The sequence below is a fragment of the Phyllobates terribilis genome, unplaced genomic scaffold (genome assembly GCF_046119375.1).
Source record: "Phyllobates terribilis strain yellow unplaced genomic scaffold, ASM4611937v1 Scaffold_12__6_contigs__length_324123572, whole genome shotgun sequence".
Classification (NCBI taxonomy): domain Eukaryota; kingdom Metazoa; phylum Chordata; class Amphibia; order Anura; family Dendrobatidae; genus Phyllobates; species Phyllobates terribilis.
Window position 1 is genome coordinate 90,832,009 of NW_027362772.1, and position 15,311 is coordinate 90,847,319.

General features: G+C 44.6%; 1 protein-coding gene across 1 annotated transcript; it reads right to left on the reverse strand.

Moving 5' to 3' along the window:
• Positions 1 to 1,544: 1,544 nt before the first annotated feature.
• On the reverse strand, positions 1,545 to 14,415 carry LOC141171711 (rho guanine nucleotide exchange factor 19-like). The gene is made up of 12 exons (XM_073655361.1): positions 14,158 to 14,415; positions 5,695 to 5,911; positions 5,176 to 5,243; positions 4,846 to 5,084; positions 4,394 to 4,554; positions 4,140 to 4,292; positions 3,117 to 3,246; positions 2,971 to 3,042; positions 2,751 to 2,843; positions 2,325 to 2,485; positions 1,929 to 2,090; positions 1,545 to 1,619 (listed from the first exon to the last, which is right to left on the reverse strand). The coding sequence occupies exons 1-12, from the start codon at positions 14,399 to 14,401 to the stop codon at positions 1,556 to 1,558; spliced, it is 1,764 nt and encodes a 587-aa protein (XP_073511462.1). The 5' UTR covers positions 14,402 to 14,415; the 3' UTR covers positions 1,545 to 1,555.
• Between the last annotated feature and the right edge of the window lie 896 nt (positions 14,416 to 15,311).

Below are 15,311 nucleotides of genomic sequence, written 5' to 3' on the forward strand. Positions count from 1 at the left end.
TCAGCGTGCACCATATCCCAGGGAACAGTGGAGGAGGCTGCGTCGGTGTGTGCCATATCCCAGGGAATACATTGCGGTGGAGGCAGTGTCAGCGTGCGCCATATCCCAGAGAACAGTGGAGGAGCCAGCGTCCGCGTGCGCCATATCCCAGGGAATACATTTTGGTGGAGGAGATGGCAGCGTGTGCCATATCTTGGATATATTGCGGAGGAGCCAGCGTCAGCGTGCGCCATATCCCAGGGACTACATTGTGGAGGAGGTAGTGTCAGCGTGCGCCATATCCCAGGGAATACATTGCGGAGGAGGAGATGGCCGCGTGCGCGATATCCCATCCCAGGGAATACATTGTGGAGGAGCCAGCATCAGCGTGCGCCATATCCCAGGGAATACATTGCGGTGGAGCCAGTGTCCGCGTGCGCCATATCCCAGGGAATACATTGTGGAGGAGCCAGCGTCAGCGTGCGCCATATCCCAGGGAATACATTGTGGAGGAGCCAGCGTCAGCGTGCGCCATATCCCAGGGAATACATTGTGGAGGAGCCAGCGTCAGCGTGCGCCATATCCCAGGGAATACATTGTGGAGGAGCCAGCGTCAGCGTGCGCCATATCCCAGGGAATACATTGTGGAGGAGCCAGCGTCAGCGTGCGCCATATCCCAGGGAATACATTGTGGAGGAGCCAGCGTCAGCGTGCGCCATATCCCAGGGAATACATTGTGGAGGAGATGGCAGCGTGCGCCATATCCCAGGGAATACATTGTGGAGGAGGAGATGGCAGCGTGCGCCATATCCCAGGGAATACATTGTGGAGGAGGAGATGGCAGCGTGCGCCATATCCCAGGGAATACATTGTGGAGGAGGAGATGGCAGCGTGCGCCATATCCCAGGGAATACAGTGCGGAGGAGGAGATGGCAGCGTGCGCCATATCCCAGGGAATACATTGTGGAGGAGGAGATGGTAGCGTGCGCCATATCCCAGGGAATACATTGTGGAGGAGGAGATGGTAGCGTGCGCCATATCCCAGGGAATACATTGTGGAGGAGGAGATGGCAGCGTGCGCCATATCCCAGGGAATACATTGCGGTGGAGAGGTCAGCGTGCGCCATATCCCAGGGAATACATTGTGGAGGAGGAGATGGCAGCGTGCGCCATATCCCAGGGAATACATTGTGGAGGAGGAGATGGCAGCGTGCGCCATATCCCAGGGAATACATTGTGGAGGAGGAGATGGCAGCGTGCGCCATATCCCAGGGAATACAGTGCGGAGGAGGAGATGGCAGCGTGCGCCATATCCCAGGGAATACATTGTGGAGGAGGAGATGGTAGCGTGCGCCATATCCCAGGGAATACATTGTGGAGGAGGAGATGGTAGCGTGCGCCATATCCCAGGGAATACATTGTGGAGGAGGAGATGGCAGCGTGCGCCATATCCCAGGGAATACATTGCGGTGGAGAGGTCAGCGTGCGCCATCTTGAAATGGAAGGACTCTGAAAGGAGTGAGATAAACCGATGAACCTGCGTATTGGAGATTCATCTTGTGGTCTTCCCTGGCAATTAGCAGCTCGATTCCTGCGACATCTGTTGTGTTATCTTGGAGATCCAATGCTGCTTCTGCAATCTAGTGGGAAGAACACAGAGCATGTAAGGAGGAAAAAATACGGGGCAGCACAAAACCTTGTTAGTTCCTATGATTGATTATAATATATAGTATTGCCCTGTAGATCAGTAGCGTGGACTGACACCTGGCAACTTTACCCGTCCTCACAGTCTAAGTTATCTCACATGAGTCACTGATGATCTTGATGTTCTCTTAGGAGAGGAGGCACTTGCTCACTCCGTTCATGGTCTTGGATTGGACTGCAGACTCTTCACCCTTCTTAGTTTGGGGTATAATGGGCTCGCGTAGTTGGAGGTGGCCTTAACTTACTCGCTGGCAGCCTGAAGGACGATCTCACAGCTCAGGCCACTGTGGTTTTGTGTCAGACGCAGTAAGAAGACCATCGTGGGGAGGCCGAGGGCCTTGGCCTTGACATAGTCTGCTTTCACTTGCCCTCGTCTTGCATAGTCAGTCACTTGGAAGCGACCAGCACTGGATGGGAGGAGAAGAGAAAAAAAAAAACAGGTACCATCTATAGGTAACCAGGAATATTGTCTGACCACATACTCTAAGGCTCGAGCGCTCGGATTTTCATTATATAAAGCTCCGATTCTGCTCGTAATACATGACACTAACAAGAAGGGCATCACATTATCCAGCGTCTTCACCCTCTACCATACTATGCTGGAAAGATGAATTCCTCGAGTCCCCATATACAATACTTACTCTGTTTTGCTGGATAGAAGCAGCAAATCGCTGAAAAGATGGAGATAGACAGGTTTGCTGGTAAGACGCGGACGGTGACCAATGCCCATCTCTTGGAAAAATATTCTCACCAGTTCTCCTTGGTGAACAAGAACACGGCCTCTGGAGATGAGCGGAAGAGACTGCAAAAGAAGAGGTCCAGAAATTACAAGACCGTCCGAGACAAGGGAGCAGCCGCCATGGACGCGGCAGTGGAGATTACGGCCAGAATGAAGCAGTGTGGCTATGTGGGTCGGAATGGCGTGAACTGGGGTCCATTCGCCATACACACCAAGAGGAATGACTACCGGACAATAAGAGAAGATCCATTTTCTTGCCGTATCCCATGAAGGCATGATTTCTTCTAAATGATATTTACGTGAGGATAAGAAGGCTAGAACCCCTCACCTTGGTGTGGAGGAAATCCATCCTCTTCTCCAGTAAGACCAGCTCCTCTGTCTGTAACATACACTTCACCCCCTCGTTACACCGAGACACAATCTGTGGACAGAAGACACAGCCGGATCTGTAGACTGTTACAGCGGGTTCAGTCCTGGTAGACAGTGGTCAGCTGTGAACCTACACAATATTGGACCTTCCCGTCCTGGCCAGTTACTCCAGTGCTCACCTCTCCGACTGCAGAAGCTGCCTCACGAACAGACGACAACACAACGTTACTCTCGGACAACTTTAGGATATTCTGAAAGAAAAAACCCAATTTGTTGAAAACCCAGGTGTGCACTTTAACCCCTGGATTCCCAGAGGCCCTTTTACCTCCAGCAGGATTTTCAGGCGCGTTATCCGTTGGAATGGTAGAACCAGGAATGATTTCAGGAGTTGTCTCTTGCATAGCGGCTGCTCCTCCAGTTGCTGGAGCACCTGCAGGAATCTTCCATTTTCTTGACTAGTAGACAAGAAAAGAGATCAGTGATTACTTTATGAATATCTCCACCTCCTATCACAAATGTGAAGCTTTAGAAAGCTGGATTATGAGCCTGTGCACATCTGAAGACATCTTGCTGATCACCAGTCCAGGATGCAATCGGGCCCTCGCTCGGCGAGGTGAACCTGCAGATTAGGACTATAGCTGCCTGACTCTTGGGTGCAAAAATGGCTGAAATATTCATTACCAAATGAAGAAACCTAAGCAAGAAATAGCTGAATTATACTTCTTAAGAACTTGTAACTGGACGACTCAGTCTTCTATTCGAGTCTCAGGCCGGACCTGAAAATGATTACGACATATCGTGTGGCCATAGACCGCTGTGCGCCACCGACATTACAGCAGAAGGTCATGTGAATATGGTCATGTTCCAGTCGCCCACCGTATTTGAGATTATTGAGACGTGCCCGTAGCAGTCACTATAACTTGCACGCGGCTGTCACAGTAACTTGCAGGCCGAAATACAACCGCATTCACACTCATTTGCTTCAATGTAGCGGCAGTATATTGCGATTTTTGGTGATATTACACGTTTTGCAGCAAGTCGCTGTGCAACTGTAGCCTTGCGTTTGAGTTTAGTAACGAGTTCCCCTTAAGACTAAGAAGCCGAGCTACGGGAAGACTAGGACGAGTCTAATCATTGAAGCCATTTCTGATGACCTCCATGCTGCCATTGCAATATTATCAGATGCCCGAGGACACCCAAGGGTCCGTGTCATACCAGATGACAGTATTTTCAACGGCTCATGGAGAGCCAAATGCAGATATTGCACTGTAGTCCAGGAGTTTCATGTTACTCCAAGCTTATTCTGACGCGATCAAGGGGAAAACACTTGTCCACGTCCTGAACTTACATCAACTGCTGCATCAGTTTTTCTTGGTACATCTGGTTGGTGACATAGGGAATGTAAACTCTCTGGAATTCATTACAATGCCTCAGAACTCGATCACCAATATCATATAGGTGTATGTCCTTCTCCAAACCTTCTTCCAGATCCAGAAGAAATCTACAGACATTGGAGACTACAGAAGTCAATCTCAAAACATGTAAAACTACCAAGATAATGGTTATGAGCGCCACCGACATGATTTATACAGCGTCACAGACCTTTCACTGACTTCTCGAACACTGGGAAGATTGGAGAACAGCGTGTGCCTGTCTGAGGTGCCCAAACACTCCAACAGTTTCCGCGATTTCTGGAAATGACCAATGGCTACAGACAGACTGCGTTGGTAGGAGGCCTCCGACGTGACCACCTCAAAAATAGCCTGTGGACCAAGATCCAGAACGTTACAGTCCAAGCAATTAGAAATAGTTATAGTAACAAATGGAGGCACCTTACTCGCATTGGACCTGGACTGCGCTGTACTTAGTCTTCTGAATATCAGTGGCACCAAGTTGTAGAGTGAAAGCCATGGAGGGTTTTTTTGGCCTCCTATATCAACCTGCCATGTGGCCAGTGTGTTAATCTATACTGGAAATCAAACCCTCGTCCAAAGTGATAGCGGTTGATACCAATTCTATGAAACCCTTTTGTGACCCATTCAGCCAGTGCTCACCTCCTGAAGTTGCCTCTTCTGGGGGCTCATTTTCTGAGCAATGCCCTTCCCTTTAACTTCTGGCAGTTCTTGCCACAAGAACGCGGTGTAATGCTGGGGTCCTTCATCGTTCACATTACTCCCAAGTAATGAAGAGACGACACCAGGGAAAGAAAGGGATGCGCCTACTGAGAAGACAGCCGGGGACAATGCTGGAGCTCCCTTAGTGTAATAGACGCAATAGTCTTGATAAAGCGGCTCTGAACAAGAAACAAAAATATAGAATATGAGCGATCATAAACATCAACACAACCAAGAGGAGCGAACCGCTAAAATGTAAGCTGTACTAACGCGTGTGCACAAACTTGGACTCCTTCCGCTTCCACCGACGAGACTCCTTCATCAGTCTTCCAATCAGGCTAAGTAGAAAGACATCGTTATAAGCACAGAGGTCCGGGTCAATGAATCGATCACATTCAGCGCTCTCAGAGGAGGCTTAAAGCTACATCATTTCATCACACATCATGGAGATTTGAAAAGTGCCGGCTTATAGGGTCTGATCAGCTGCGACCATCGAGGTTTACGAGTCCTCAGCGGCTCCGATGTCTGGTCGGTGCAGTTTAAAGAATTTAATGAACCACTCAGAGAAATGGACTCCACTATACGGCACTCGTCTCCGCTAACCCTGCAAGTAGAGCGTTTCACCCCCCATACGATTCTTCAGTCATGAGCAGCACAGTCCTCACCTACAGCGTAAAGGCTTGGTAGTCACCGTTACAGTATGGAGTCGCAAAATCAATAATGAATCGGGCCCAATGACAAGAATTAGTGTTGCGTATCTTCTACATCTGAGTTTATGGTGGGATGTACCTGGGTTCTGGAGGGCCTCTGTTGGTGCTCGGTTCCTCCAGTATTTTTCTCTTAGGAGGTGGGTTTTCCAAGGTGGTGACCAGAGGAACCTTTTGAACATGAGTCTTTGTGTCCTCTTTGTATTCGAGCCCCATAGAAGAAACACACGGAGAAGTCGTACAGAAAGGAGGTTGGTAGATTGGATTGTTGAAGACCTTAGATCCCCCGAGTTCACTTTCTGAAAGAGATTTACAAACATCATTCTTTCTAGTTGGCGCTGGCCTTTTTTTTTTTTTTTTTAGACACCTACAAAATGAGAGGACATCACAACCAGCCGAGGAGTACCCATGCTAAACTCAAGAAACCAACGTTTGGTACGTCAGGACTTTTCCATCCATGACTGAAGAAGAGGATTGTTGGGGAGAACAGGACACCTCTAAATCTAAGTCTTGTGGTATAGTAATGTTTTGTGCTCAAAATTCTCTAAATTGGCTCAGAAATAATAATCATCTTCATTTATACCTTTTACCTATGTCTACGCCTTTTGAGAGCAAAAGTTTTGCTAAAACTTTTTGGCAAAAATTTCAGACATATGTAAAAAAATCTCCCCTACGTGGAGGACCAAGGTACATTTGCTTAAAAATAGGGACCTTTTTAAATAGATTACAATTAATGATTCACTGCAAGCATCTTGAAAGCAAAAAAAAACATCTACATTAGCAAAAACAAAACAATGCAGAACACCACATAAGACTTAAAAATGCGCAAATTATAAGAATTTAGCACAAATCAAAAAACAGGTTAAAAAACACGAAAAAACTAGACAAAAAAGGTACAAATGCAATAATGAATCAGGCCCATAGTTACTAGAAGACATTATCCCCATACATAATGATTCAGACCGAAAATGTACTTCCTCTATAGCTCTGTTATATAACACTAATGGCCTGATAGCCTAATGCACTACACCCCTGCACAAGACCTCGGGATAGTGTCTGTTGGCATCTCCCTGTAGTCCCAGAAAGATCAGTAAGATTAGCTACTATTGCATGGTACTGAAATGAAAAACTACAGAATTGTGAGCGCAGCTCTGGATGTGAATGGAGTGTGACCTGGTATCCAGTGATCATGGTTTCCTCTACAGAGCTCCTGTGTATAATGTCTCCGGTGATCCCTGTATTACCAGTACACTATATACAGAGCTCATGTGTATAATGTCTCCGGTGATCCCTCTATTACCAGTACACTATATACAAAGCTCCTGTGTATAATGTCTCCGGTGATCCCTCTATTACCAGTACACTATATACAGCGCTCCTGTGTATAATGTCTCCAGTGATCCCTGTATTACCAGTACACTATACACTGTATACAGAGCTTCTGTGTATAATGTCACTGGTGATCCCTGTATTACCTGTACACTGACACTATATACAGAGCTCCTGTGTATAATGTCACTGGTGATCCCTGTATTACCAGTACACTATATACAGAGCTCCTGTGTATAATGTCTCCAGTGATCCCTCTATTACCAGTACACTATATACAGAGCTCCTGTGTATAATGTCTCCAGTGATCACAATGTTTCCTGTACACTATATACAGAGCTCCTGTGTATAATGTCTCCGGTGATCCCTGTATTACCTGTACATTATACACTATATACAAAGCTCCTGTGTATAATGTCTCCGGTGATCCCTGTATTACCTGTACACTATACAATATATACAGAGCTCCTATGTATAATGTCACTGGTGATCACTGTATTACCTGTACACTATATACAGAGCTCCTGTGTATAATATCACTGGTGATCACTGTATTACGTGTACGCTGACACTATATACAGAGCTCCTATGTATAATGTCACTGGTGATCACTGTGTTCCCTGTACACTGACACTATATACAGAGCTCCTGTGTATAATGTCACTGGTGATCACTGTATTACCTGTACACTATACACTATATACAGAGCTCCTGTGTATAATGTCACTGGTGATCACTGTATTACCTGTACACTATACACTATATACAGAGCTCCTGTGTATAATGTCACTGGTGATCACTGTATTACCTGTACACTATACACTGTATACAGAGCTCCTGTGTATAATGTCACTGGTGATCCCTGTATTACCTGTACACTATACAATATATACAGAGCTCCTGTTTATAATATCACTGGTGATCACTGTATTACCTGTACGCTGACACTATATACAGAGCTCCTGTGTATAATGTCACTGGTGATCCCTGTATTACCTGTACATTATACACTATATACAAAGCTCCTGTGTATAATGTCTCCGGTGATCCCTGTATTACCTGTACACTATACAATATATACAGAGCTCCTATGTATAATGTCACTGGTGATCACTGTATTACCTGTACACTATATACAGAGCTCCTGTGTATAATATCACTGGTGATCACTGTATTACGTGTACACTGACACTATATACAGAGCTCCTGTGTATAATGTCACTGGTGATCACTGTATTACCTGTACACTATACACTATATACAGAGCTCCTGTGTATAATGTCACTGGTGATCACTGTATTACCTGTACACTATACACTGTATACAGAGCTCCTGTGTATAATGTCACTGGTGATCCCTGTATTACCTGTACACTATACACTATATACAGAGCTCCTGTGTATAATGTCACTGGTGATCACTGTATTACCTGTACACTATATACAGAGCTCCTGTGTATAATGTCACTGGTGATCCCTGTATTACCTGTACACTATATACAGAGCTCCTGTGTATAATGTCACTGGTGATCACTGTATTACCTGTACACTATATACAGAGCTCCTGTGTATAATATCACTGGTGATCACTATTACCTGTACACTATACACTATATACAGAGCTCCTGTGTATAATGTCACTGGTGATCACTGTATTACCTGTACACTATACACTATATACAGAGCTCCTGTGTATAATATCACTGGTGATCACTATTACCTGTACACTATACACTATATACAGAGCTCCTGTGTATAATGTCACTGGTGATCCCTGTATTACCTGTACACTATACACTATATACAGAGCTCCTGTGTATAATGTCTCCAGTGATCCCTGTATTACTTGTACACTATATACAGAGCTCCTGTGTATAATGTCACTGGTGATCACTGTATTACCTGTACACTATACACTATATACAGAGCTCCTGTGCATAATGTCACTGGTGATCACTGTATTACCTGTACACTGACACTATATACAGAGCTCCTGTGTATAATGTCACTGGTGATCCCTGTATTACCTGTACACTATACACTATATACAGAGCTCCTGTGTATAATGTCACTGGTGATCACTGTTTTACCTGTACACTATATACAGAGCTCCTGTGTATAATGTCACTGGTGATCACTGTATTACCTGTACACTGACACTATATACAGAGCTCCTGTGTATAATGTCACTGGTGATCCCTGTATTACCTGTACACTATACACTATATACAGAGCTCCTGTGTATAATGTCACTGGTGATCACTGTATTACCTGTACACTGTACACTATATACAGAGCTCCTGTGTATAATGTCACTGGTGATCACTGTATTACCTGTACACTGACACTATATACAGAGCTCCTGTGTATAATGTCACTGGTGATCACTATTACCTGTACACTATACACTATATACAGAGCTCCTGTGTATAATGTCACTGGTGATCACTGTATTACCTGTACACTGACACTATATACAGAGCTCCTGTGTATAATATCACTGGTGAGCACTATTACCTGTACACTATATACAGAGCTTCTGTGTATAATGTCACTGGTGATCACTGTATTTCCAGTACACTATATACAGAGCTCCTGTGTATAATGTCTCCGGTGATCCCTGTATTACCTGAACACTGACACTATATACAGAGCTCCTGTGTATAATGTCCCCAGTAATCACTGTATTTCCAGTACACTATATACAGAGCTCCTGTGTATAATGTCACTGGTGATCCCTGTATTACCTGTACACTATATACAGAGCTCCTGTGTATAATGTTACTGGTGATCCCTGTATTACCTGTACACTGACACTATATACAGAGCTCCTGTGTATAATGTCACTGGTGATCACTGTATTACCTGTACACTGTATACAGAGCTCCTGTGTATAATGTCCCCAGTAATCACTGTATTTCCAGTACATTATACACTATATACAGAGCTCCTGTGTATAATGTCACTGGTGATCCCTGTATTACCTGTACACTATATACAGAGCTCCTGTGTATAATTTCACTGGTGATCACTGTATTACCTGTACACTATACACTATATACAGAGCTCCTGTGCATAATGTCACTGGTGATCACTGTATTATCTGTACACTGACACTATATACAGAGCTCCTGTGTATAATGTCACTGGTGATCCCTGTATTACCTGTACACTATACACTATATACAAAGCTCCTGTGTATAATGTCACTGGTGATCACTGTATTACCTGTACACTATACAGTCATGGCCAAAAGTATTGAGAATGAGACAAATAGTAATTTTTCCAAAGTTTACTGCTTCAATTTTTGTAATAGCAATTTGCATATACTCCTGAATGTCAAAGAGTGATCAGCTTAACAGCAATTACTGTACTTGCAAAGTCAATATTTGCCCAGAAAATGAACTTTAACCCCCAAAACACATTTCAACATCATTGCAGTCCTGCCTTAAAAGGAGCAGCTAACATCATTTTAGTGATTGATCCATTAACACAGGTGTGGGTGTTGATGAGGACAGGGCTGGCGATCAGTCATGATTAAGTAAGAATGACATCACTGGACACTTTGAAAGGAGGCTGGTTCTTGGTATCATTGTTTCTCTTCAGTTAACCATGGTTATCTCTAAAGAAACACGTGCAGCCATCATTGCACTGCACAAAAATGGCCTAACGGGGAAGAGTATCGCTGCTACAAAGATTGCACCTCACTCAACAATCTATCGCATCATCAAGAACTTCAAGGAGAGAGCTTCCATTGTTGTCAAAAAAGCTCCAGGGCGCCCAAGAAAGACCAGCAAGCGCCAGGACCGTATCTTAAAACTGTTTCAGCTATGGGATCGGACTACCAGCAGTGCCGAGCTTGCTCCGGAATGGCAGCAGGCTGGTGTGAGTGCTTCTGCACGCACTGTGAGGCCGAGACTCTTTGAGCAAGGGCTGGTTTCAAGGAGGGCAGCAAAGAAGCCACTTCTCTCCAGAAAAAACATCAGGGACCGACTAATATTCTGCAAAAGGTACAGGGAGTGGACTGCTGAGGACTGGGGCAAAGTCATTTTCTCTGATGAATCCCCTTTTCGATTGTTTGGGACATGTGGAAAACAGCTTATTCAGAGAAGAGGTGAGCGCTACCACCAGTCTTGTCTCATGCCAACTGTAAAGCATCCTGAAACCATTCATGTGTGGGGTTGCTTCTCAGCCAAGGGAATCGGCTCACTCACAGTCTTGCCTAAAAACACAGCCATGAATAAAGAATGGTACCAGAATGTCCTCCAAGAGCAACTTCTCCCAACCGTCCAAGAGCAGTTTGGCGCCCAACAATGCCTTTTCCAGCATGATGGAGCACCTTGCCATAAAGCAAAGGTGATAACTAAATGGCTCATGGAACAAAACATAGAGATTTTGGGTCCATGGCCTGGAAACTCCCCAGATCTTAATCCCATTGAGAACTTGTGGTCAATCATCAAAAGACGGGTGAACAAACAAAAACCAACAAATTCTGGCAAAATGCAAGCATTGATTATGCAAGAATGGACTGCTATCAGTCAGGATTTGGTCCAAAAGTTGATTGAGAGCATGCCACGGAGAATTACAGAGGTCTTGAAGAAGAAGGGGCAACACTGCAAATATTGACTTGCTGCATTAACTCATTCTAACTGTCAATATAACCTATTGGTACTCATAATATGATTGCAATTATATTTCTGTATGCGATATAAACACTAATAAAAACCAGAGGCCAGCAGATCATGTGAAAATATAATTTTGGTGTCATTCTCAAAACTTTTGGCCATGACTGTACACTATATACAGAGCTCCTGTGCATAATGTCACTGGTGATCACTGTATTACCTGTACACTGACACTATATACAGAGCTCCTGTGTATAATGTCACTGGTGATCCCTGTATTACCTGTACACTGACACTATATACAGAGCTCCTGTGTATAATGTCACTGGTGATCACGGTATTACCTGTACACTGACACTATATACAGAGCTCCTGTGTATAATGTCACTGGTGATCACGGTATTACCTGTACACTGACACTATATACAGAGCTCCTGTGTATAATGTCACTGGTGATCACTGTATTACCTGTACACTATACACTATATACAGAGCTCCTGTGTATAATGTCACTGGTGATCCCTGTATTACCTGTACACTGATACTATATACAGAGCTCCTGTGTATAATGTCACTGGTGATCACTGTATTACCTGTACACTGTATACAGAGCTCCTGTGTATAATGTCACTGGTGATCTCTGTATTACCTGTACATTATACACTATATACAGAGCTCCTGTGTATAATGTCACTGGTGATCACTGTATTACCTGTACACTATACACTATATACAGAGCTTCTGTGTATAATGTCACTGGTGATCATTGTATTACCTGTACACTGTATACAGAGCTCCTGTGTATAATGTCCCCAGTAATCACTGTATTTCCAGTACACTATATACAGAGCTCCTGTGTATAATGTCACTGGTGATCACTGTATTACCTGTACACTATACACTATATACAGAGCTCCTGTGTATAATGTCACTGGTGATCACTGTGTTACCTGTACACTGACACTATATACAGAGCTCCTCTGTATAATGTCACTGGTGATCCCTGTATTACTTGTACACTATATACTATATACAGAGCTCCTGTGTATAATGTCACTGGTGATCACTGTTGCCTGTACACTGACACTATATACAGAGCTCCTGTGTATAATGTCACTTGTGATCACTGTATTACCTGTACACTGACACTATATACAGAGCTCCTGTGTATAAGGTCACTGGTGATCCCTGTATTACCTGTACACTATACACTATATACAGAGCTCCTGTGTATAATGTCACTGGTGATCACTGTATTACCTGTACACTATACACTATATACAGAGCTCCTGTGTATAATGTCACTGGTGATCCCTGTATTTCCAGTACACTATATACAGAGGTGTCTATAATGTCAACGGTGATAATTTTAGCGTTAGTACAGTGATTTTTGTTAATGACCATGGTGGTATTATCTGGTCATTACTGTATGTGTTGGTAATATGTGGCGGTATTATTTGTACCCCGTATAGTTCCATTATTGGGCTGGGCATAGTGGACTGTTTAGTAACAGGATGGTGGTTATATTCAGACACTACAGTGTAATATGTGCTCATTGTGTGGCGGTATTATGTGCTCAGCTAGAAGCATCACTTATTCCTTGGTGTTCTGTATTATATCTGTTTTGTTTCTTTTACTGGTGGGGTGAGGACAAATGTCTTTATAGGCTCTGTCAATGCCCCTGGGGCCCAAGCAATTAAGTAACATGCTGGCAGTAGGAGGATGAGGGACAGGTCTAGATTTTGCTTCAGGGCCCATAGGACTGTGGTTGCACCACTGCAGATCTGTACATTGTGAAGTTGCTCCTCGTGTCACGTCCGCTGAAGTTACAGAATCACCGATCAGTGCGCGATAGTGAAGAGAGAGGTGGATTGTCCGGGGTATTAGGGTAAGGGAGACCTTGTGTAATTCCTTGGAGGACGCTCTGCAGTTTGTGCATTGTCCGCTCATTGTTCTACACAAGCTAATCTGTTTGTTACATGGTTCCTTCTGGTATTTGCTGATTTATGCCCCCCTCATCTTTACACAGGGGGATAATCCGGCTACAGCATCCTTCACCTCTTCAGTGTCACAATGCTGAGGTGTATCCGCCATAATCCCTACTAATCCGTTATATACTCCGGGGAAACAAAGGCTGCTCCTCCTGTAACCCTGGATGGGGTCACCGAGCTCACAGGGCCAAGTAGTCTGACTGGAGGGGGCTTCTGTAAATTAGGGCGTCCAGAAATGATATTACTGATCTCCATCTTGCTGATAACTACAGGTAGTACCCCCTCCTTCCTAATCAGGTGATTAGAGATGGAGCGCCTCAGTCCACCCGAGACACAGAATCCCCCAAACAGGTCAGTAAGTTATGGGGTCCTGTGCCGAGGCCCCCCCCCCCCCCCCAAGAACCAGGCACCTCGGCAGCGTCCGCTCTTGGATGAAGACATGACTTACAGCCGGGCGTAAAATTCAATACACCCATTGTGTCAGGAGTCGAAAAGCTGAGTGACACCATGTCATGGTGACCACGTGTGTTGTCTCTCACATTCATGACTTCACTGGGGAGTGAACCTATTGCCCCTATGAAGATCGCATCGCTCCCATTACCTTCAATGTGGTCCAGGGCTGATCGGAAAGTGACGTCATCGTAGGATTTCCACTTTGCACAAGCATCTTGCTTCCTGGGCTTCTTGTGGCGAAACAGTCGGGGCAGCAGTGCCCGCTCCTTCCTGCATGTCTGCGGGGTCACCAGGGGTTTGCAGGCCTCGGGGCAGGAGGCGCAGCGCTTCACTGTCACTTCCACGGGTGGAGGAGACTCACTGTGCGCACGTTTTCTGCAGAACAGCTCCATATCTGCGGCAGGAAGCAATGGATTTAACGAACAAGCCAGATTATAAATACCACAGATTTACAACACCTGTGCACATCACATATACCGCCCACTAGAGGATTTATAGAGAACTACACTTACATGGACACTGAGCAAGAAGCATAACTTTATTCTAAATGCACAGCAATGTATATACCGAGAGCCTGAGAGAAGAAACAGTCCATAGAGTGAAGGAAATAAGTATTTGATCCCTTGCTGTTTTTGTAAGTTTGACAACTGACAAAGACATGAACAGTCTATAATTTTACGGGTCGGTTAATTTTAATATTGAGAGATAGAATATCCCAAAAAAAAATTAAGAAGATCACATTGTATAAATTAGATAAATTTATTTGCATTTTGCAGTGAGAAATAAGTATTCAATCCCCCTGGCAAACACCACTTAATACTTAGTGGTAAAACCCTTGTTGGCAGCACAGCAGTCAGAGGTTTTCTGTAGGTGATGATGAGGGTTGCGCACATGTTAGGAGGAATTTTGGTCCACTCCTCTTTTGCAGTATTTGATCCCCTACAAACTATTATGAGTTCTGGCTCATAATCAACTCGTTACCGGCATTAAAGACAGCGCACCTACATAGTCACCTGTATAAAAGACTCAATTAATCAGTCAGAATCTAACCTCTATAACATGGGCAAGACCAAAGAGCTTTCTAAGGATGTCAGGGACAAGATCATAGACCTGCACAAAGCTGGAATGGGCTACAAAACCATAAGTAAGACGCTGGGTGAGAAGGAGACACCTGTCGGTGCAATAGTAAGAAAATGGATGAAATACAAAATGACTGTCAATCGACATCGATCTGGGGCACCATGCAAAATCTCACCTCGTGGGGTATCCTTGATCATGAGGAAGGTGAGAGATCAGCCTAAA

Excerpts from the sequence above, each read along its gene's own strand:
- LOC141171711 (XM_073655361.1), bottom strand. The coding sequence starts at position 14,401 with ATGGAGCTGTTCTGCAGAAAACGTGCGCACAGTGAGTCTCCTCCACCC. Across the intron at positions 4,555-4,845 it reads AGAAGAGGCAACTTCAGGAG|GCTATTTTTGAGGTGGTCAC; the intron begins GTGAGCACTGGC and ends CTTGGTCCACAG. Across the intron at positions 2,091-2,324 it reads CTTCTATCCAGCAAAACAGA|TGCTGGTCGCTTCCAAGTGA; the intron begins GTAAGTATTGTA and ends CCTCCCATCCAG.